The sequence below is a fragment of the Elephantulus edwardii genome, unplaced genomic scaffold, assembly GCF_000299155.1.
Source record: "Elephantulus edwardii isolate Elephantulus edwardi_28Jun2011 unplaced genomic scaffold, EleEdw1.0 scaffold00346, whole genome shotgun sequence".
In the NCBI taxonomy this organism is placed as follows: Eukaryota; Metazoa; Chordata; class Mammalia; order Macroscelidea; family Macroscelididae; genus Elephantulus; species Elephantulus edwardii.
Genome location: NW_006400096.1, coordinates 927,392 through 948,462, shown reverse-complemented (window position 1 = coordinate 948,462; position 21,071 = coordinate 927,392). Strand labels below are relative to the sequence as shown.

The 21,071-nt window shown below is 49.4% G+C and overlaps 1 protein-coding gene across 2 annotated transcripts in view; it reads left to right on the top strand.

Annotated features, from left to right (window-relative positions):
* Window positions 1-19,149, top strand: part of ARHGAP44 (Rho GTPase activating protein 44) — a 229,362-nt gene extending 210,213 nt beyond the window's left edge. The window contains exons 17-21 of one of the 2 annotated variants that reach the window (XM_006901806.1): window positions 4,551-4,568; window positions 5,338-5,559; window positions 8,630-8,787; window positions 14,634-15,017; window positions 19,009-19,148. In XM_006901806.1, the coding sequence (XP_006901868.1) occupies window positions 4,551-4,568; window positions 5,338-5,559; window positions 8,630-8,787; window positions 14,634-15,017; window positions 19,009-19,148 (922 nt within the window). Of the gene's footprint in view, window positions 1-4,550; window positions 4,569-5,337; window positions 5,560-8,629; window positions 8,788-14,633; window positions 15,018-19,008 lie in introns of both variants that reach the window. The other variant, XM_006901807.1, reaches the window with a different exon arrangement.
* Window positions 19,150-21,071: the final 1,922 nt, after the last annotated feature.

Below are 21,071 nucleotides of genomic sequence, written 5' to 3'. Positions count from 1 at the left end.
AGCATAATTGAGTGTTGTGAAGTTCTTATTCTTAATGTTAGCCATAGTTTGTTATGATCCACATAGTCAGTTGCCTTTGTGTAGTCAATAAAACACAAGTAAACATACCTCATTATTTTGAGAAATTTCCCAACTATTCCTGTTTACTTGAACATTGTAAAGTGAATGAGGGGAGTGATGGCAGCATGGGGACCGCCAAGTCTGGCCTCTCTTAACTCCACTATGGGGAATGGTGCCCATGAGGACCATCTGTAATGCAAAAACAATTCCCATAGAGCCACACATCCCCCCACTTCCCGCCCCCAATGCTCTCTATTTCTACTAGTTCTAACAACAATCCTACTCCTCTAGAATCCTTTGCAATATCTACACAGACCTCACAGAACCATATTCACTATTACAGTGTTTGTTAGGGAAGTTAACAGGTTACAACTCTGGTTGTCAACATAGTGCAATGTCTCATTCAGGCCAGATTCTGAGTATGCTCACAGACACTTAAGCCTTCAGCCTTGTGGCTTTAGGCCAAATGCTACAAAGCTCTGGGATCTCCCCCTCAGTCCTCCAGCAAACTTGATCAAAGGACCCTGGCTCAGGCCTTGTTGGGCAGTAGCCCCAGACCAATTCTTGGTCACGTCAGGTCTTTGGTTCTTTACTGCTGCTGCTGTACCTCCCTTGTAGGTGTTGGTTTGAGAGGAGCAAAATTCTCTGTCCCCAAAGAACATCTGCTGCTTTCTGCTGCTGAACTTGCCCATTTTCAAGCTGGTGGAATGGCAAAACTAGTCAATCCCCATGTGGTTTAGACTAATATACCCTATTTGCATTTTCCAGACCAACCATGTGGTAAAGTTAAGGGCATAAACCTAGAAAAGCCATTTTAAAAAACAGATCCACTACACCAACATTTTCTCAGGAAGGGTTTTTTAATTTTGTTAAATACCTTTTCTGTATCAGTTGAGAAGATCATGTGGTTCTTTTCTTGTGTTTATTGATAAAGTGGATAATTCGTTTTCTAAAGTTGAACTATCCTTGCATGCTTGCTATGAATCCCACTTGAACATGATGAACAATTGTTTTGATATGATGGTGAATATATTGGCTAGGATATTACTGAGAAGTTTTGCATCTATGTTCATGAAGGATATTGGCCTAGAATATTCTTTTTAGAAGTGTCTTTGATACTAGATTTGATATCAGAGTTATGCTTCCTTCTTAGAATCAGTGTGGGAAAAGTGTAGATGAAAAGTGTTCCATTTTTTCCTATATTCTGAAATAGTATGAGTAGAATTGTTATCAGTTCTACTCTAAATGTTTGAGAGAGTTCAGTGGTTAAGCAAACTGCTTGGGCCAGGACTTTTTTGGTTGAGAGAGACTTAACCTATTCAGGTGTATTTTTTTTTCTTTTGTGATTTATCTATTCAAATTTTCTACCTCTCTCTGTATTATGTTAGGGTGGCAGTGAGTTTTTAACCATTTGTCTGTTTCTTCTATTCTTTTAGCATGTAGTTCTTCATAGTATTCTCTTATTATCCTTTTCATTGTAGTTGTTCTGCTGTGACATCAGCAATTTCACTCCTTATGTTTATAATTTGCATCTTCTCTTTATTTTTCTGTTAGATTTACCAGTCATTGATTTCATGAAGACTTTCAGAGAACCAATTTCTAGTCTTAATTCCTTCTATTGATTTTCTGTATCATTTATTTCTGCTCATAAATTTCTATTTCATTTGTTCTTGAGAGTGTGTACCTTGCTGTTCTTTTTCTTTCAGAGATGTGGGGTTAAGGTGTTGATTTTGGTTCTTCTTTTTAATATGTGTCTTTATTGCTATAAATTGATTTTTGCTGTGTTCCAAAGATCTTATTGTGTTTTCATTCCCATTTGCTTCAAACAGTGTTTTAATTTCTTCTATTACTGAATGCTTGGAAAAGTGTTGGGTTAGCAAAAGAGAGGAGGACTCTCACATAGATGGATAGCCAGGGAGCCTGCAGTAATGGCTTGAATGTGTTCGAGATTATGAGGATGGCACAGGGTAGGGCGGAGTTCCCATCTGCTGTTCATAGCATTGCTGTGGTAGTACTTGACAGCACCTAACAACACTATCAAAGGGTGGTTGTTGTTGTTGCTGTTGTTAAGGGCCATCAAGTCACAGGCGACTCATAGCGGCACTATGAAGGAGAGTCCTCGACGCTTGGGTGCCTTTCATCCTCTCTCTAGGTTCATAGGGTTTCTGGAGGCAAGCTATTATTGAAGTGGATGCCACTCCTCCTTCCAAACTTCAGCTAGGCCCTAGATGGTGCAAAACACAAAGGATGTCCGCCCTCCCTGGACCCAAGCCGGACCCACAGGCCCGGACTACAGCCTGCACCATTTTGAATGCTGTAGCCCCTCGGCAACAGTGTAAAAACAAGGCAACATCAAAACTACCACAGAACCCTCGCAGATACTGCACCCTGCAGCAGGAAAGGGCCTCACTGTCATTCCATCCGTCCATCCATGTGTCTGTCCACTGTTGGGGTTGACCGAAGAGGACGTAGCAGCCACAGCCTTTATTTAATTTCCATATACTTGATTTCCCCCCTTGATCTTCCTATTACTGGTTTCTAACTTTATAGTGTCATGAGAAGTTTTTTTTTAACATTTTAATGTTTTTTTTTTAATTTCTTGAGATTTCCTTTGTGACTTAATGTATTATCTATTCTGGAGAATATTCTGTATTTACTGGAGAATAAAGCATATTGTTCTCCGGTTGGTAGACAGTTCTATATATGTCTGTAAGATGCAGGTGGTTATTTGTATTGTTTTTTTCTTTGGTATCTTTGTTACATTTCTCTCTAGTTGTTCTGTTCCTCATCAGAGGTTGTATATTGAAATCTCCTACTGTTATTAGAGAGTTATGTAATTTCTCTCTTCTGCTCAGTTAAAAGTTTGATTATGTGTCTTGCAGCCCTGATATTGGGTGTGTAGATATTAATTATAATTATGTCCTCTTGTTTGTGACCCTTCTGTCTTTAAATAATTTGCTCTTCCTTGGGTGACACCCACCCTGGCTGTGAGTTTTCCAGACCAAGATTCAAACAAAGAAAAAGGAATCTTCTTCAAAGGGGGAGAAAAATAAAGGTCAGAGAGACTTGTTAACACTGAGAGTTGTTACCTGGAATTTTCCATAGAGACTTTTGACCATTGTAATTCTACTCGTAGACACATAGTCTTGAAGTTGAGACCTTTCTTTCACAGTGAAGCCCACATTTTCACTTTGTCCCCTCTTCATTTTTGTAAGTGCTCCAATCCTGGGCAGGATGCCCCCAAAGCAGGGCATTGGCTGGAGTGAGTATTATGGGTGGGAGTGGACACAGCCTGACCTACAATTTCCAGGGGGAAAGCTGCAGTGGAATGTGTGGTCCTAGTGTAGCTAGAATGGCCAACTCCCTCATGCCCACTTCAGGGAGTTTTTGAGTAGTTATACAGGATTTTCTTACATAATTTTCTTGCATTTCCCATCACTTTACCTGTTACCTTACTTAGCAGCTAGACCATGGAAGAGTCCCTATGTGGCACAGACAACTAACATGTGTTCAGCTGCTAATCCAAAAGTTGGTGGTTCAAGTTCACCCATATGTACCTTGGAGGAAAGGTCTGGCAGTCTATGTCCAAGAAATCCGCTACTCAGCTCATTTCACCTGTTCTTCCACCAAGCTCTTCACCACAGGGTACATCCCAAAGCCAATTTCTTTAAAGGGTATTTTAAAACCAATCTCCAAAACATGAACCATTTTTTTTTATTTTATTGTGCTTCTAGAGGTAAATATTACCTTTTAGATGGGCAGGATTTCATGGTCTGATAGATAGTTTTGTGCCTCCAGTCAAGGTGAGTAAAAAAGGATCAAAAGTAATCACATTCTGACACCCACTGCTCAGGGGGACAAGTGCTGACCAGGAGACTCTTTGTAATAAACAACTGTTTGGCCTACTAAGTGGCCTAGTGGTAGGGAACTATGCTGCAATCCCAAAGGCACACAGTTCAAATCTGCCAGCAGCTCCGCAGGAGAAAGATGGGAAGTCTCCTCCCATGCTATAAAACTGCCTCTGAAAACTTGCTGGAGGGTCAGCTATGGTTCACTTCCGACTCAGTGATATACAACAGTAACAACAGCAAAAAACAGTACCAGAATTTTGCCTCCTGCCTTAGTCAGTAAAGTGTTTGACCCATGAGTGCACCAGTCACCTCCTTGCTTGGAAGCTAGACCAGAGGAGAGGGAATGAAAGCCTTTCTAAGTTCAGATAACTTAGAAGTGAGCAGATGGCCACTTCTGTTGGTTTCTTTGTCTCTTATGCCATGTATCCACACATATGCAGATTGATTCCAACCCTTCACCCTCTCCCTTTATTCAGATGAACTCAGTTTAACTGGAGACACCAACTAAAATGATTTCCATCTCATGGCATTGTAAAAACCATATCCTTGACAAGAGAGCCCTTGTGAAAAGACAGCCTCATGTCCAAAGGAAGACGTAGTTGTTTTGACACTAATATTTGTATGTTTCTGTCCCTGCAGCCTTAGGAAAATCCAAAGGTACGGTATCCTCTGGTAGCTGCAAGGCCATGTTCAACCTCTCCCAACCAAGCGAGCTTTGTCTAGTGAGCTCTGCCAGAGGGGGAATGTGCCATGCTTGGTTGCTTGGCAGACCTACTGGAAGCTGACCACGTTCCCATCATTAAAATAGGCGGCTGCAGAGGTTGTGAGTCAGCCAAGGTTATTGCTAGTGGTGGAGCTGGAATGAGCAGGAATCCTGACTCAGTCCCATGCCCCAAGTTCAAGAGAGCAGAAGTGTGTTTAGATGTCTCTTGTGCTGCCCCATCCTGGAGTGGTAGCAGGTCTGTCTGTGCAATAGTGTGGTGCTGCCTCTGCCCGTCCCCACTCACTTCCAGCTCCCACTTGAGCAGAATGGGTGCCGGCACTCTGGTCCTCCTCCCCCCAGGACCATGTTGGATTCTACACTCAGGGTGCTTGGCTGGTGGTAAAGGTCAGCTGGCCAGAGTTTTGGAGGGTTAAGTGAAGCCCAGCCTGCCAGACTGAGCTGCGAGCTGAGCCCTGCTCTCCGCGTGGTGCTGCCTGCTGTCCAGGGCTGCAGCCCCTTGAGCAGCCCACATGCTTGAGAAGGCGCTTGCGGGGCCCCGCCGCACAGTGCAGCCCACTGCATCGCTTTCTTGGGATGAAGTGGGTGCTACGGCTGCGCTTCTGTTCTCCCAACATCCAGTGCTTGAGTGTTTCTGCTTCGAGGGGGGCGGGAGCCCATCAGGCGTGCGTGCGGCTAAGCATGTGTCTTTGTGTCCCTCGCCAGCATGGGCGTGAGGGTCATGGACACATCCTGGGTGGCCAGAAGAGGCTCCTCGGTCGGCCGGAAAGCATCGTGCGCCCCACCCTCCATGCAACCTCCCGCCCCGCCCGCTGAGCTTACACCACCGCCACCATCGCCCCTTCCCGAGCAGCCTCCAGACAGCCCAGCGGCCCCCTCGCTTTCTCCATCTAGCATGGGCCTCCAGCCTGGCACAGAGCGCTCCAGGTAAGCAGGCCGGTGTCCCAGGGGAGGGGGCTGGCCAGCAGCGCAGGGGCGCGCCTAGGTTCGCTACACCTGCTCAAGGCTTCTTGGACTTGATCGAGCTCCAATTGTAAGCATTCATGCATACCCAGCTTCAGGTGTCAAACTGGTACCCAGTTAGGTTTTTCCCAGCTCTCTAGCTGACGAGAGAACTGGTGCTTTCCAAGATTAGCCTTCCTTCCCAAGCCGAAACAAGCTGACAGCCTGCTCCAGCAGGCAGTACAGGCGGGCTAAAATGTCAGTATTTCTCCCTCCTGCTCTTTGGTGGTGATCAAGTTTGCCCCAGGCCTTTTGGCTGCAGGAAGGGACCAAGTCAGGAGTAGAGGTGACATATTCGTTTTGGGCTTGGTGACCTTTGCAGCATATTGCATGGTGGCATTTTCAGTCTGGCAGGGGAAGAAAAAGCACAGAGTGGGCAAATCCATGCTGCCAATGGTTCCTTAAACACTTACCGAGGAACATCTCCATCCAAAGATAAATAGAGTTCATCTCTGCCCTGAAGGGCCAGCAAGCAGATGGGCACTGTCATGTATCCCAGAACACACTCTGCCCAGGATCCGGGAAAGGATGCCTTGCCTGGCTCTGCCTTGGATGAGGTGTGGCAAAGGGAGATTCTGGAAGTGGGAAATGCATAACAAAATGCCCTTTTGCTTCTTGTCTTAAATGGAAGAGAACTAGGAAATCTACTTTCAATCAGCCACAGATGTGCATTGTTATAGGACACAGCGTCCCTTCCATGTCCACTTCTGGGGATTTGCAGACTTTGTGATGCTGAGCCTTCTACACACATGCACGGGCGTGCGCACCCTGCTCACACACCAGCACCTGCTCATGCGCTGCCCCTTTTCTTTGGAATGAGTAGAATATACTCTCTCTGTGAATCAGAAACTGACTGATGGGGGGAGTTGGGGCTGGGGATTGGCACCGGGTATGCTGGGGGAGTGGTGATGTCTCTGACAGGATGAAGGGGCATCCTGGTGATGCAGGTGCCGGGCTGCAGGCTGGATGAGCAATGCTGGTGCTGAAGGGCCGCAAGAGAGGTGCAGGGCCAGAGACAGATCAGGAGGAAGTGGACAGATGGGACCTGCTGGACAGGGGCCTCAGACCACTCACTGGCTTCATTTTGATACAGCCATCTTATTCTTGACACTTAATGCCAAATGATATTTTTGGGTCTTCTAACAATGATCCTTATAAAGGTGAATTCTCCTCCACGTTCTGAAGAGGGCCCGAGAACACTCTAAGCTTGTGGCGTCTCCTCTGAGCAGGAGAGGTCAGCCACAGTACTACCCCACAGCCCCCTCCACCCTGCCCTTCTTCCGGGGTCCCTGGCTCAGGAGTCAGTCTTTGGGTGTTAGCGATATTCGTCCTGTACAGGTCTTTTCCTCTCCCTAAGTGGATTCCTCCCAGTACAAACAGGTGTTCCATTGTTTTGGTGCTGTGTGTTTTTTTTGTTTTTGTTTGTTGTTTTGTTGTTTTTTTTGCGGGGGTGGGGTTTCTGTTTCTGGACATATGCAGCACAGATGATATTTCCTCCAGCTGTCAGATTCCTGTGACACCCCCCCCAACCCCCTGGCTGAGAATGACAGGCTTTCCTTTCGCTCAGCCCCCCTGCCATGGCTCCCCGCCTTAGGATCTCCCTCCAGCTCCTTCCCCTGCTGGCCTGGGCTCTCTCCCACCACATGTCCTGCTCCACTGCTTGACATTAACCCTCACCTTGACTCCACCCCTGCCTGTGCCCAGCTCGCTGACTTGAGTCATGTGTCCCCACAACTCATCAGTCCTCACATGTGCCTTAACCATACCTGATCCATATGGTGCACACTTAGTAACCACCTTTCAGCCACCCCTCCCACTGGGTCAGCTGCACCTATGCTAGAGCCAGGAGCCATGCTCAGGAGGTAAATGCTTGTTTCTGTGGTGGGAGAGTGTACTCTGGGGGAGGACAGAGAAGGAAGAGCACTTGTTTGGAGGGTCCACGGGATGGAGAGCACTTGTTCCTGAGGGTCCATGGGATGGAGAGCACTTGTTCCCTGGGGTCTACGGGATGGAGAGCGCTTGTTCCCTGGGGTCCACGGGATGGAGAGCACTTGTTCCCTGGGGTCCACGGGATGGAGAGCACTTGTTCCCTGGGGTCCACAGGATGGAGAGCACTTGTTCCGAGAGTCCACGGGGATGGAGAGCACTTGTTCCCTGGGGTCCACGGGATGGAGAGCACTTGTTCCCTGGGGTCCACAGGGATGGAGAGCACTTGTTCCCTGGGGTTCGTGGGATGGAGAGCGCTTATTCCCTGGGGTCCACGGGATGGAGAGCACTTGTTTGGAGGGTCCACGGGATGAAGAACATTTGTTCCCAAGTGACCAAAGGATGAAGAGAGCACGTTCCAGAGCATCCGCAGGGATAACTTGTCTTCTCAGCAGGAGAAAGGAAGAAATCTGTTAGCCCACCAGGGCATCCTCTTGTTTTCTGCTGTTCTGTTTGACTCCCCTCTTGATGGCAGCAGAATTGAGTAGAAGGGTTGGTATATATTGAGCATGAGTGTCTGAGTGCCATTTGCCTTGTGCCTGAGGAAGAACAAAGGAAAAGTCGTTCCTCGGCCAGAAAGAGGCCCGGCTTTTCTGTGCCTGCTGTTGTGTTTTTCTTTAGCAGGGTGGGGAAAGGAGTCCTTGCTCTTTTGGCCCCTCTGGATGAAGGAGTGGGAGGTTTTCACCCTTGAGTGAAACTCATCCTGAGAGGTAGAGAAGTTACAAGGACTTTGAGTATATGTTTTTTTTCCTTATTTCCCCACACATGGAGAAACAAACTGTACTTTCATACTATTTCCTGCTCTAATTCCTCTTTCCACAACCAATCCTTTCTCACTTTATCCCAGTAAGAAAGGACAACCCATTACCAGGGCTTTCAGGAGGGGCTGATGCCAGCCAGAGCTTGTGGGCATGGCCTAGAGAGAGAGCAGTGGTGATTGTGGGCTAGACTTAGGTCGATGTTGACTGAGTCCAAGTGTTCTCTTTTGTTCCCTGTGTTTCTGTTCCAGCGCTTCTAAAAGCAAAGAACTTTCTCCAGGGTCTGGGCAGAAAGGAAGTCCAGGCTCCAGCCAGGGGGCACCCAGTGCAGGGACACAACCAGGGGTGCAGCCCGGCGTCAGCCCCGGCCAGCAGCCCGCAGACCAGAGTCCTCACACCCTCCGGAAAGGTATGGTGCCTCTTGCCTCTCAGCAGCCTTGGGAAAAAGAAGCTGTGGAACCTGAGGGCCCCTCATCGCTCTTGGTTAATATGAACGTTAGGACTCTGGCCAGCACGAGTGGTCTGTGATCTTACGCCCACTGAAAGTTTCTGCTCCCAACCCCTCTGTGAAAGAAAGGCCAGGATTCCATCAAAACATGCTTTGGAACCGCCCTGTTTGTTAACCCATGGTGTCACCATTAGCAGTAATCAGGTCGATGGCAATGGGCATACTTTCATTTTTGCCTCAGCTCAGTAACTCATTGCCATCAGAATCAGCTCATAGCTGACCATCTGGTTTTCTGAGGCAGTAAATCGCATGGGAGATTGCCATCTTTCTCACACAGAGAAGCTGCTGGATTCAAACCGCTACCTTTGTGTTAGCAGCTCAGCCCCTTATCAGTAAGCAAAATTGCATGGGAGGATATTGCTCGTATTTCACCCTCGAAACAGCTACTGGATTCACACTACTTTCCTTTGGCTTGAAAGTGCACCTCCTTACCCACTAGGCTGTGAGAGCTCCCTTTTACTTTGCCTGGATATATGTAACTCTGATGCTTGGTGGAAAGATTCCTCCTTGGGACATTAAAGCTTTGAGAAGTTAACCAAACCCAAAAGAGGTCACTTCATCACTATTTCTCCATTTACTCATTTGAAAAATGGGCTCTTTTCTGAGTATGTATAGAAAAATGCTACCTTAAACCAAGACATCAGTGCAGAAGTTCTTATGCAGGAAGACATCGTGTTCTCCATAGCCTTTGCCAGCTCCTCCCTCTGTCATCTGAAAGCTGCATAGAGTCTGCAGGTGGCCCAGCCCTCACCCTGAGTCTCCAGAGCTGCAGCCCTGGGATACTCATGGACAGGGTGTGGGAGGGACGAGGGAGTCCAGGGCAGCTTCTACTTGAAGTTTGGCCTCTGGTATTTCTGTCTAGGAAGGCCTGAGTGAATTACTGCCCTCAGCCACTAACCTGGGATTGTGCCTTTGGAACTTACTCTAAAACCTGAACCTTTCTCATTGAAATCACTCCCCGAAGCTAAGCCATGCATCCTGGTGACATTTAAATGTGGAGCTATACCAAATGTGGACTTACCCAGGCCTTTTGTGTATGTTGTCACCTTACGTCATCTCTTTGCCAAGGCTCTTACTTGTCTGAAATAACATGTTGCTTGATTGGTTACAACTTTAGACCTGGCAGACACCTGGAAGGCTTTGGTTTGAGAATTTGTTGACTTGGGCTGTGTTCCTTTAGCCACACAATAGCCTTCATGATTAGCTTCCTTTGCAACCTTCTACTTCTGGGCTGAAGTGACAGTCCCATTTTCCTAGGCACTGTCTCCCAGCCCTTTGACCTTTCCAGTTGTCCTGTCATCCTTGGTGGTGGTGGTGGTGGTAGCGTATGCACACAGCAGTGACTCCTGGCAACCCGTGTGCGATGGGCAGAACCATGTGCCCCAGAGAGTTTTCAGTGATGGGTGTTTGGCTGTATATTACCAAGCTTTTGTTTGTAGTTCTTCTTTGTTCAGGAGCTCCACTGAAACCTGCCACAGCAACATGCCAGGCCCTTCTGAGGGACAAGTGGTGGTCAAACATGAGGTGCACTGGCCAAGAATTGAGCCTGGGTTCCTGGATGCTTGGAGGGGAGAATGCTACCACTAAGCCACCATTGCCCCTTCATGCCTTATACTTTCTACGAGGCATAGAAGGTGTCCCCATGCATGAGAGAGACAGCTTCTCCATAAAGGAAGACCTGACCAGTGCTGCAGCATGGTGTTGTCTTGCCGGGGGCAAGGTTGGCACCCCTTCCGCTGCAGAAGTCAAGAAGGGGACCCCCAGAAACCACAGGCTGAAAGCTAGAGGAGTGAGAGGTGGGATGGAATGTTAGTGTTCTCCAGCACCAGCACGTTTTCTTTGCCATCTGCGTATTGATACGTCTCTGGCACTTTACTTCCCAGCCCATTAGTCCCTCATCCAGCTGGTGTCTTGTCCAGTGGAAGGTCACACTCCCCTTCCTGCCCAGTTGGCTTCCTAAGGCCACTGTCAGCTTGGCCTGTTTCTTTTTCATAACACCTCCAACGTGTGCTGAACAGTCAAGGGTGACTTGGGTCACTTTTGACATCCCATAGCTCAGAGCCAGCCTCTGAAAAGTCTCATTCTGCCATTACTCATTACTGACACACTTGGCTTTCCCCTTCCTCATTGGCTTTTGACCATTTGCCTACGTACTGTTTGACATCATGGTCAAGTCCTGTCACTGCGTGGGGTGTGTCATCACAAACCCTGCGTTCTCCTTATTGATGAAGATGTGTTCAAGCCCTGATACTGAGGGCTTCTTTCATCTTCTCCACTAAAGATTAATTCCTGAACCTGCAATCCTTGACAGTCACATATTACAGTAGCAGCTGCTATAAAGGCTTCTGCTAGATTTGGGAAGTAGAGTTGCAAAGTAGGATTGGAGAGTTCAGTGGTTTTATTATTGTGAGTCCAAGTTTTCACCAGGATGCTCTGGCAGCCTAGTGGCAAGAAGCTGTGCTGCCAACTCAATGGCACATGGTTCGAATATACCAGTTGCTCTGAGAGAGAAAGATGGGCAGTCTCCTCCTGTGTGATTTACTGCCTCAGAAAACCCGCTGGAGGGTCTGCTATGGGTTGATTCCAGCTTGCCAGCGCACACCACCAGTTACCACTGATCACCACTAAGCATGCCTCAACTCCTGGGTGTCAGAGTGGAACCAGCAGCTTGAGCCCATTTTCAATGGTAGATTTTTCTTAAGTAAATCACCAGGCTTTTCCTACAAGCACCTCTGGGTGGATGAGAACCATAAACAAGCGCATTGACCGACCATGTGTACCACCCAGAGACTTTCAGTCATAATTGTAGAGTGCTGGCCAAAGGGTAAACTCCTTGCATCTTGAGCAGTTTGAATCCATCAGAGGCCCCAGAAGAGAAAGGACAATTGTCTCTTCACATACGTTTAAGAGCCTCAGAAACCTGATGGAGGGTTGACGTGAGCTGGAACTGACTGGACAGCAGTGAGTGAACTGCATTTATAGTTCCATTAATTATCACAGTGTTTATGGGGAAGGGGGTGTATATTATTATCCCATACCAGAAGAATGTTTATCTGTGCTTTATTGACTATGCGAAGACATTTGATTGTGTGGGTCATGACAAGTTGTGGCTGACGTTGAGAAGAATGGGAATCCAGAGCACTTGACCGTGCTCATGAGGAACCTATACCTGGAGCAGGAGGCTGTGGTGTGAACAGAGCAGCGGAGCACTGCATGGTTTGGAATTGGAAGGGAGTGGGTCAAGTTTGTGTTCTCTTTCCACACCTATTCAATCTGTATGCTGAGTAAATTATCCGAGAAGCTAGACTTTATGGAGTGCGGAATCAGGATCAAAGGGAGACTTATCAATAACCTGTATTATGCAGATGACACAATCTTGCTTGCTGAAAGTGAGGAAGGCTTTAGACACTTGTTGCAGAAGATCAAGGAATGCAGCCCTCAGTATGGATTGCATCTTAATGTCAGGAAAATGGAAATTCTTACCAATAGGCAGTATCACGATGAATAGAGAGGAGATTGAAACTATCAACAACTTCATCTTGCTTGGATCCACAATTAACACCCTTTGTACGAGCAGTCAGGAAATAAAAGAGATGCATTGCACTGGAAAAATCTACAGTTAGGGACCTTTCCAAACTATTGAGGAATAGTGATGTCAGTTTGAAGACTAAGGTGCATTTGATTCAGGCCATAGTCTTTCCAGTTACTAGCTATGCATCTGAGACCTGGGCAGTGAATAAGGATGACAGAAAAAGAAGTGATACCTTTGAACTGTGATGTTGGAGACAGTGCACTGAACATCCGTGGGTGGCCAAGAGAATGAACAGATACGTCTTGGAGAGGGTGCAGCCGGAGTGCTCTTTGGAGGCAAGGATGATGAGGCTTCACCTCACATACTTTGGACATACCGCTAGGAGGGGCTGTTTCTTGGAGAAGGACATGATGCTGGCAAAGGTGAAGGGCTGGCAAAGGAGAGGAAGACTCTCAACCATAGTGACAGCTACAACAGGCTTTTGTGTGTCAGAAAGTTATGAGGATGGCGCAGGATAGAACAGGGTTCAGATCTTTAGTTCATAGGGTTCCTATAGTCATACTTGATGACACCTGACAACAACAATTGTATATATTTTTTAAAAAAATCACACACACTCTGGGGAGCTCTGGTGGCCTAGTGGCAAGAAACTGCACTGCAATCCCAGAGATATGTGGTTCGAATCCATCAGATGATCTGCCAGAGAAGGAGGGGCCATCTCCTCCTGTACCAGTCAGATCCAATTTGATGGTACACACACACACACACACAAAATAATAAAATAAAATAAAAAATTAAAAAAAAAAACCCCAAAACCCACACACTCAAACTCAAGCTGTTTGTTGGAATGGACTCATAGCCAATTCTCTAATGAGATTTTGGAAGCTGTACACTGATGTAAGGAGACTATCCATCTTTCTCCTATAAGTAGATTTGAAGCATCAGAGAAGTACCACATCTGGGTTAATCACAGCACAGCTGCCTAAAGACTGCACCACCAGACCAGAGGTCCCTCCTTCCTGTGTATAGAACAAGCCTCATTAAATCATCCAGTGCACAGAGCACATAAGTCATAGGAGGGGAAATGGTGCACATTTGATGGGATGCTGAAGTGAGTCCTTTTGTTTTCCACATGGCAAACTAGAACAGTCCAAGAAGCCACTGGCATCATTAAAATATATGTTGATCTGGAGGGGGTAAGATGGGGTTCCCTGATGCCTTGCTGAGGACATCATCTCTTTTAGAATTCCTGTCTTCCAAGGCCAGCCCTTGCAAAGAAGGTTGGTCAGTGACCTGCTTTGGAAAGTGCAGTAGATTGGTTCATATTTATATTAAGAGGCCACAATTCTCGAGTGATTAAAAGAAGGAAGCCTGCGAGGCAGGTAAGCCGACTGGAGGTGGAGGAGGGGAAGACAAAGTGATGCAGGGCTTGGTTTTCGTGGCCTGAGAATTGAGTCCTATGTCCCCGTCAGAGCAGCTAAGAGCCTGACCCTCCACAATGAACTCTATCCAGGCCCCAGGGAAGCCCACGCTCAGAGCTGAGAGACCCGAGTGGGACCCTCCTGTCCAACAGCACCACCTAGTGAGTCCAGGTAGAAGCTGGTCGAAGAGAAGTGTGCGGGCTTGAAGCTCTGAGTGCCTAACTGCCTTATAAACCAGCCTTTGCTGCAGATGATTCCGGGAAGGAACGTGACTAACAAGTGTTGACAGGTCCAGCCTGAAGCCTTCCTGACCCTGAAGGCGTGTCCTGGGCGGGATCAGGACCTCACAGTCCCAGCTGAACTCTGACCATCTTCCTCTGCACCACCATGGCTGAGTCATTCTTCTCAGGGTGTAGCTATGTATGATGTCTTTTAGGACTGCGAGATGCTGGGAGTCACTAGAAAGAGCCCGATGGCCTGAGGCTGGGTGCATGGGACATCGCCTCTCCAGATTGTCTGTGTCTGTGGTGTGTGTGCACATGTTCACAAAGATCGTGAATCCAGAAAAGAGGAGCAGAAATTATTTAACAGATGGAAAGTTACAGAAACTCACAGATCTAGGTTCAATTTTAAGCACTTTCTTCTTGTAAGGAATAATGCAGTGTGAAGTGTAACTCCATGTAGTAGGATGTTTGAGTGGGTGGCAGTGTTGAAGGTCCCTGCAGGGTACGCTAACCCACCACATAGAATGACTTTCACTTAACAGCCTTACATTTTGTTGTTTTCTCTTTCAGTGTCAAAGAAGTTGGCACCAATTCCACCCAAGGCTCCCTTTGGCCAGTCAGGGGCGATGAGTGACCAGCCCACCCCCGGCCAGCCATCCCCCGTCAGCCTGTCTCCCACCCCTCCGAGCACCCCGTCACCCTACGGACTGAATTACCCTCAAGGGTATTCCCTGGCCTCTGGCCAGCTTTCCCCAGCTGCGGCTGCCCCTCCTCTGTCCTCTCCTTCCGTCTTTACAAGCACTTTAACCAAATCGCGGCCCACCCCTAAGCCCCGACAGAGGCCCACCCTGCCACCGCCTCAGCCTCCCACGGTCAACCTCTCAGCCTCTAGTCCGCAGCCCACGGAGCACCCTATGCTAGACGGCATGTCCCCCGCGGAGAGCATGTCCACAGGTAACCAGGCCACGGGCTGCTCTGTGCGTCCCAGTGCACCTCGGTAGCTGTGCCGCGGGGAGGGCTGGGAGTCACTGCAGTCGGGGTTCCTGCGTGGGTGAGGTGCTTATGTTTGCTCTGTGTGTGACTTCCACAGAGATCTCCAACACAGCCAGGGACAGCAGCCCCCTGACCCTCAGAGGACTTCTCAAGTTTATGTCCAGCAGCTCAGAATCTTGTGTCTGAGCCTAATTTTTCTGGAGTGGGGCCATAGGTATCTCAAAAGAGCTGGTGTCAAAATACTGTGGAGGTAGCAGAGAGAGGCTTTCTTTGTATAAACCCCCAGCAATAAAACGGGTCCAAATCCTTGAGAGCAAAGCAAAGAACCAGAGTTATCCTCCCTGCTGGTGAAAATAAGCCTTGCTGGAAAGTTATTTCTTAGCAATCTAATTCTATTATGAAGTGGCCAGTTGCTGAAAAGACATGCACTCATCGCTTCTGGCCTCTGTTTCCTTGAGTACTAATTGAGCAAGACAATAACTAAGTTAAGTTTTATTCTAAATTTAAAAGCAAAGGCTGAGCCAATTCCCCCCTAGAAAAATAAGATGAAACCCCAAACGCAGCAACACAGTTTTCAAAAACCGTTTCACTGGTTGGAAGAGAGTGAGGACAGTGTCACATGGTTCCCCCCTGATGCTTTGACCACATGAGATGAGAAACTCAGGCATATTGAGATGCCTGGGGAGGTCAGCCAAGTGTTTTTCTCCTTCACAGAGGCAGCCAGCCCACAATTGTAGGGGCATCTGCTTAATGCTATCCCAAGGAGCAGAAGGTAGTGTACCTTGGATGGGCTCAAGCAGGCATTCACACATGCACAGAACTCCCAGAAACCTCAGTCTCAGCTCTCACCAGGGGCATGCCCCCCATTTCCGGAATCCTTTGGCCAAAGAGTGAGGATTCTGTTAATTACATGGAAACTCTGAGACTGTGGGGTTTGGCTCCATGCTGCCTCTGAAAAGGCTAGTCAGATTTGAAATTGTTTGCACCGGGTCAGGAGTAAATATTATACCCTGGGATGTGATTGCTACTTACTGCTCCCCTACACTGAGGCTTCGATGAGAAAACGAAGGGCACTCCCTCAGAAATGAAGTGAGCACTATTTCCCAATGGGCAGTTCTCCCCCTGATCGCAAACGTTCCCCATGGAGCCCGAGGTGGGAAGCCCCTCCGACCACACTCGCCCCAGGGCAGCTGCTGGCATTGGCACTGGCCAGCCCTCTGAGGCTGGGGCCCACTTTCTGGTAGTGTCAGGATTGGAGGCCACAAAGGACAGTGCTCAGAAGATCCCAGAAGAGAAACTCAGCAGTTCTGAGGCCAGTGCCCCTTGACCACCCGCGGGGCAGGTCACAGGCCTGCTGACTCCTCCACGCACACTGTTTTCATGTTCTCTGAGAGCCGACTGTGTTGCCGTGTCCACGTCTCTGAGCCGGGATGAATGCCGTCAGGTTGGGTGGCCTGCCTGTGATGGAATCGTGCCACGGTGCTTTGTTGCATTCTTGTTTCGCCATGTGTGTTCCTCTCTCCCACTCCTATCATTGTGTTCTTGCAGCTGTGTGACATGAGTGGCGCCCTTTTGGATACATGTGAGGGGCTGTTCAGGGTAAGCTGGCTCGCCTCCTCTCCATGCAGCAGCCCACAGGCAGCTGCCCACCCGCTCCTCCCCTGCATGGGGCACAGACCCCCTCCACGGCTGCCCCTGCCCCCAGCTCCGCAGCAACCACCCCGCACAAGGGCTGTGTGCTTTTTGGAATCACGGGCTTTTTTTACTTTTTTCATTAAGAGGAGCTGGGGAACAGAACAGGCAAACTTGCTTAGCTCTGGTCCTCCCTAGCCTAGAACCACCCAGTTTCAACTCCTCATCCCTCCCTCTGCTGAGCACCGGGGCAGGGGTCTCATCTCCTCAGGGGTGATTTGCACCTTGTCTGCGGCTGAGAGCTTACGTGCTCAGGGTTCCAGGCAGCATTCACCGTGTAGGTCTTGGTTCACGGGAGGACATGCTGGGACAGGTATAGGACATCGCCTCCAGGACAGGGAACTTTCTAGCTGCTGAGGGTACATTCATAGATGGTCTCTCTTGAGACTTCAGTCTTGGTCTTCTGGGCTGACAGCTGATTAAAGAAGGCCCCACACTCTTCAAAGTCTTAGCTGAGCCCAACACACCAATGTGTACAGCTAACAAGACCCTTGCCATCCAGCTCAGTGACAGGTTTGGGAAGCATTTGTGTCAGTCTCTGCTTAGTCAATTAAAGACTAGATACAGGCAAGAGCGTGAGGGACCCAGACACTTGTGCCTGCCTCAGCGTGGGCTAGCCAGAGGTGGGGGGTTCCCCAGCTGCAGCCCCCAGGTCCTGGGGTTCACAGCAGGTGCAGGCAGGAGAGCAGCACTGACAGACTCTCTGACAGGAGACAGGCAAGAGCATGGACAGGCCACTGACGGACACTTGTCCCAAACGAGTGCCCCAGTTCCCTCCTTTCCAGGAGTCTGCGTGTGCCCCTCCCCTGCTGTAGGGAGTGCCCTCTCCCGCCAGCCTCTCTGAGGGAGCTGTGGCGAGTGACGGCTGACGTCAAGGGCCTGCTCTGGGCTGGGCACACACCATAACGTCTGTCTTGAGGATGTCGTGTTTAAAGTCACCACCACCATTTGTTATTCCCATTTCACTGCTTAGGACACTGAAACACAGAGAAGTCATTAACCTGACCAATGCCATACCTCATTGTGGCAGATGATTTTGTGCCCATAGCCGATCCTCCAGCAGCACAGGAGGCCGTGCCAGGTGCATCGTTGCCCTGTGCATGGGAGACATGGGTCCCTTCGTTGAGGAAGGCCAGTGACAGGCCAGCAGGCCACAGAGCTGCTGCAAGAGGGGCGCTTGGAGTGCTCCACCCGGGCTCTGCGTGTCAGCCAGCAAAGCCAAGACAGGCTGGAAGCGTTCTGACAGTGGGGAAGAGGGAGGCGGCGCTCTGTCCCCAGACTGGACATGTTTGTGTGTCGTGTAGGACCTCGTCCAAGTGTGTGTCTGAACTCAAGTAGGGTATTTTTCAGACTAAACATTTAATTGTTTAAAAAGAAAAACCCTCCTGAGACTGGCTGAGTGGCTCTCCAGCCACCCTGCCCCAGGCTGAGTCAGGCCAGGAACTAAGCTGGCCAGGGGACAGGAGAGGCTCTTTGGCCTCTCCTCTCCCACTGAGCAGCCTTTAGGCCCCAGCGGAGCCCAGTGAGGGGGGCTGCACCTTTAGGCCCCACTCTCCAGCGTGGCCCATCAGCCAGAAGCCTTGTGTCTCATGAACTGCGGACCCTGAGTCTCTGAGCAGGTGCACTTTCTGGTCCTCTCTCTGGGTGTAAGATGTCTATGCTTCCCACAGAGGTGTGGTCAAGAGCTCCTTGCAAGCTACAGAGCCTGGAAGGTGGTTACCCCAGGTAACAATGTCTCCAGGAGCCCAGGTTAGCAGTCAGGGGCTTGGCTGTGGCCAGGGAGCAGACCTGTGGCCACAGCTGCCACCAGAGTCCACGGGAACCCCTCAACCAGCCATAGTACAGCCATTCTCGGTAGCTACTCTCAGTGAGGGCCCTGCCCCAGGCTCCTTCATTAGGAGGGTGAAGGGTTTCTTGTGTCCTTTACTCTAGTGGACTCTGGGGCACAGTGCATTGCTGCACATCTTAGAATACCACCAAGACCACCCAGAAAGCAGCCTTAGGTAGGGGTGAGCTGGAGGGTCTGTGCAGCCTGAGTGAGCACAGTGGAGCTGCCCGGGTGACTGAGGCCGAGGGAGATGTCTTGCTTTTCCAAGCTTACAGGGTAGAGGCTAAGCTGACCCCGCCGTTGGAGGCTCCTGCCAGCCCTTAAAGACGCCCTCACACGGCTGCTGCCCAGTGCTGCCTGTCTGTGCCTGCAGCGAGCATCGCCTTAGCTGGACGCCTCTGCTCACCCACCTCTCTTTCTGCCACTTTCCAGATCTTGTCCACTTTGATATCCCCTCTATCCACGTAGAGCTTGGGTCCACGCTCCGCCTGAGCCCCCTGGAGCACTTGCGGCGACACTCAGTGACTGAGAAAAGGGACTCCGAGGAGGAGTCCGAGAGCACGGCCCTCTGACCGGCCTCGCCCGCGCGTTCATCCCTGTACCACACACCGCCACCGGAGCGCTGGAGCCTGGCGCCAGCAGCCGTGGGCGTGGGCCGTGGCTGCTCGTCGTCACTGCCAACACGAGGCTGGAATCTCGGAGCGGGGTGACCTCCGGCCCAGGGGGTGCATGGTACATTTTGTTTTTCTTTCAGGTGGTTACTTGGGCCTTTTCTTTGATCTTTGCCTTTGACTTTGTGCCTCTTTCAATCCACTCTCAGCCTCCATGCCAAGCAGCTCCCATCTCTCTCCACTTAAGAGACTACTTGTTTGAAAGGTCCTCCGAAGGGAGCTCGGGTGGCGTAGTCCGCAGTGAGGTGCACTGCTAACCCAAAGGCTGTGTCTGGCGGTTCGAATCCACCAGCAGCTCCAAGGGAGAAAGATGAGTAGTCTTCCTCCTATTGTGACTGATAGCCTGAGGCCCGATGGAGGGTTGCTGAGTAGAAACTGACTTGACAGCAACTGAGTGTGCAGAGCAGGAGGTGCTGAGGGCAGATGGCTGGCCAGATCTGGAGGCTGCATCCTTTCCCTGGACAGCTTATGCCCATGACCCTTAGGGTTCTTCAAGACCCTTCACAAGGGAGGTCTGGACAGCCTGGGACCCCCACTGCTAGGGTGGGGGAGCAGCCAGTGACAGAAACTTTCTGGCTGCCCTTAGAGGGAACAAAAGTTAATTGCTTAAAACCAAGTATATTTCACTTCTTAATAGTTTTATTTACATGACTGGAAGCTCAATTTATTCCCTATTGTTTTATACTTTTGGATTTAAACAATGATCTTGAGGTTGTTTTCTTTAGGGTCCAAAGACAGTCCATCCTCCATCCCCTAAACATTCGCTCACCGGCCCCTGAGCTCACCTCATGTGTGGGGCCAGGGTCCTGGTTCTTTCTGGAGGTTACCCGAGAATAGCAATAATTCTGTTGCCCGGAGCATGCTAAGAGAAGCAGCCAGCCCAGGGGGTGTGGCGCCCACCCTCCTGAGGTCCCATCATTTGGCGGCAGGAGGGCCAGGGTGGGGCACTGGGAGCCTGCTCATGCTTTGGGAGTAAGGAACTGAGAACCAGATGTGGGTCATGCATGCAAAATCAAACTTTACAAAGTTGTCCTTTTAAAATAGTTATAATTCATATACCTATACACAATATAATATTTGTATATATGAAATCTATATTTGTTTAATTTGAGCCATTCAATCTAAATCAATGTACAGTGTACAATGAAAATCTAAAGGCTTTGTTATTTTACCCGACATGGCGTACAATCACCCTCCTTGGACAGTGGGATTTTTGAAAGTCTGTCTCAGCTTTGCTCACTTCTTGGCAAGGGCGGCTCAGGACCCAGTTTGTAAGGGAGTCCAGGGGTTAAAAGTTAACCTTTAAATACATGTACAAATAGCTGTCAAAAGTAATGTTATTAAAATAGATTTATTATCCCTGAGCATGGCGTATCTTGTTTCCATAACAAGCACGTGACAGCACAGCAGTAAACCAGGTGCCATGAAACTCTGAGATTTCCCATCAGGGCAAGTGGAGTCCTTGGCCTTAAAGCTCTCATGTCACCTGAGTTCTGAAATTCTTTCTGTATTCTCCTGCATAAGGTGAATGCACAGCGTGTGGGATTCACCTCTGCTCAGCCGCTGCCAATGACTTTTGTCGAGTGTTAGGCCAGTGAAGGGGGCTGCCACCGGTGAGCAAGTCCGGAGCTTAGTGGTTGGGCACATGGACCCTGACCACAGTGGCTGCACCATGACAGCAGTCTGACCAGGCAACACACGCAGGACCACGTGGGCAAATGCACACACTTCCAAGCTGTGTCTGGAAAAACATCCTGCAGTCTTGGGCAGACTTCTCCACCATCCTATGACTTCTCGACTTCCTGGGAGGAGGGCGGTGTGCCG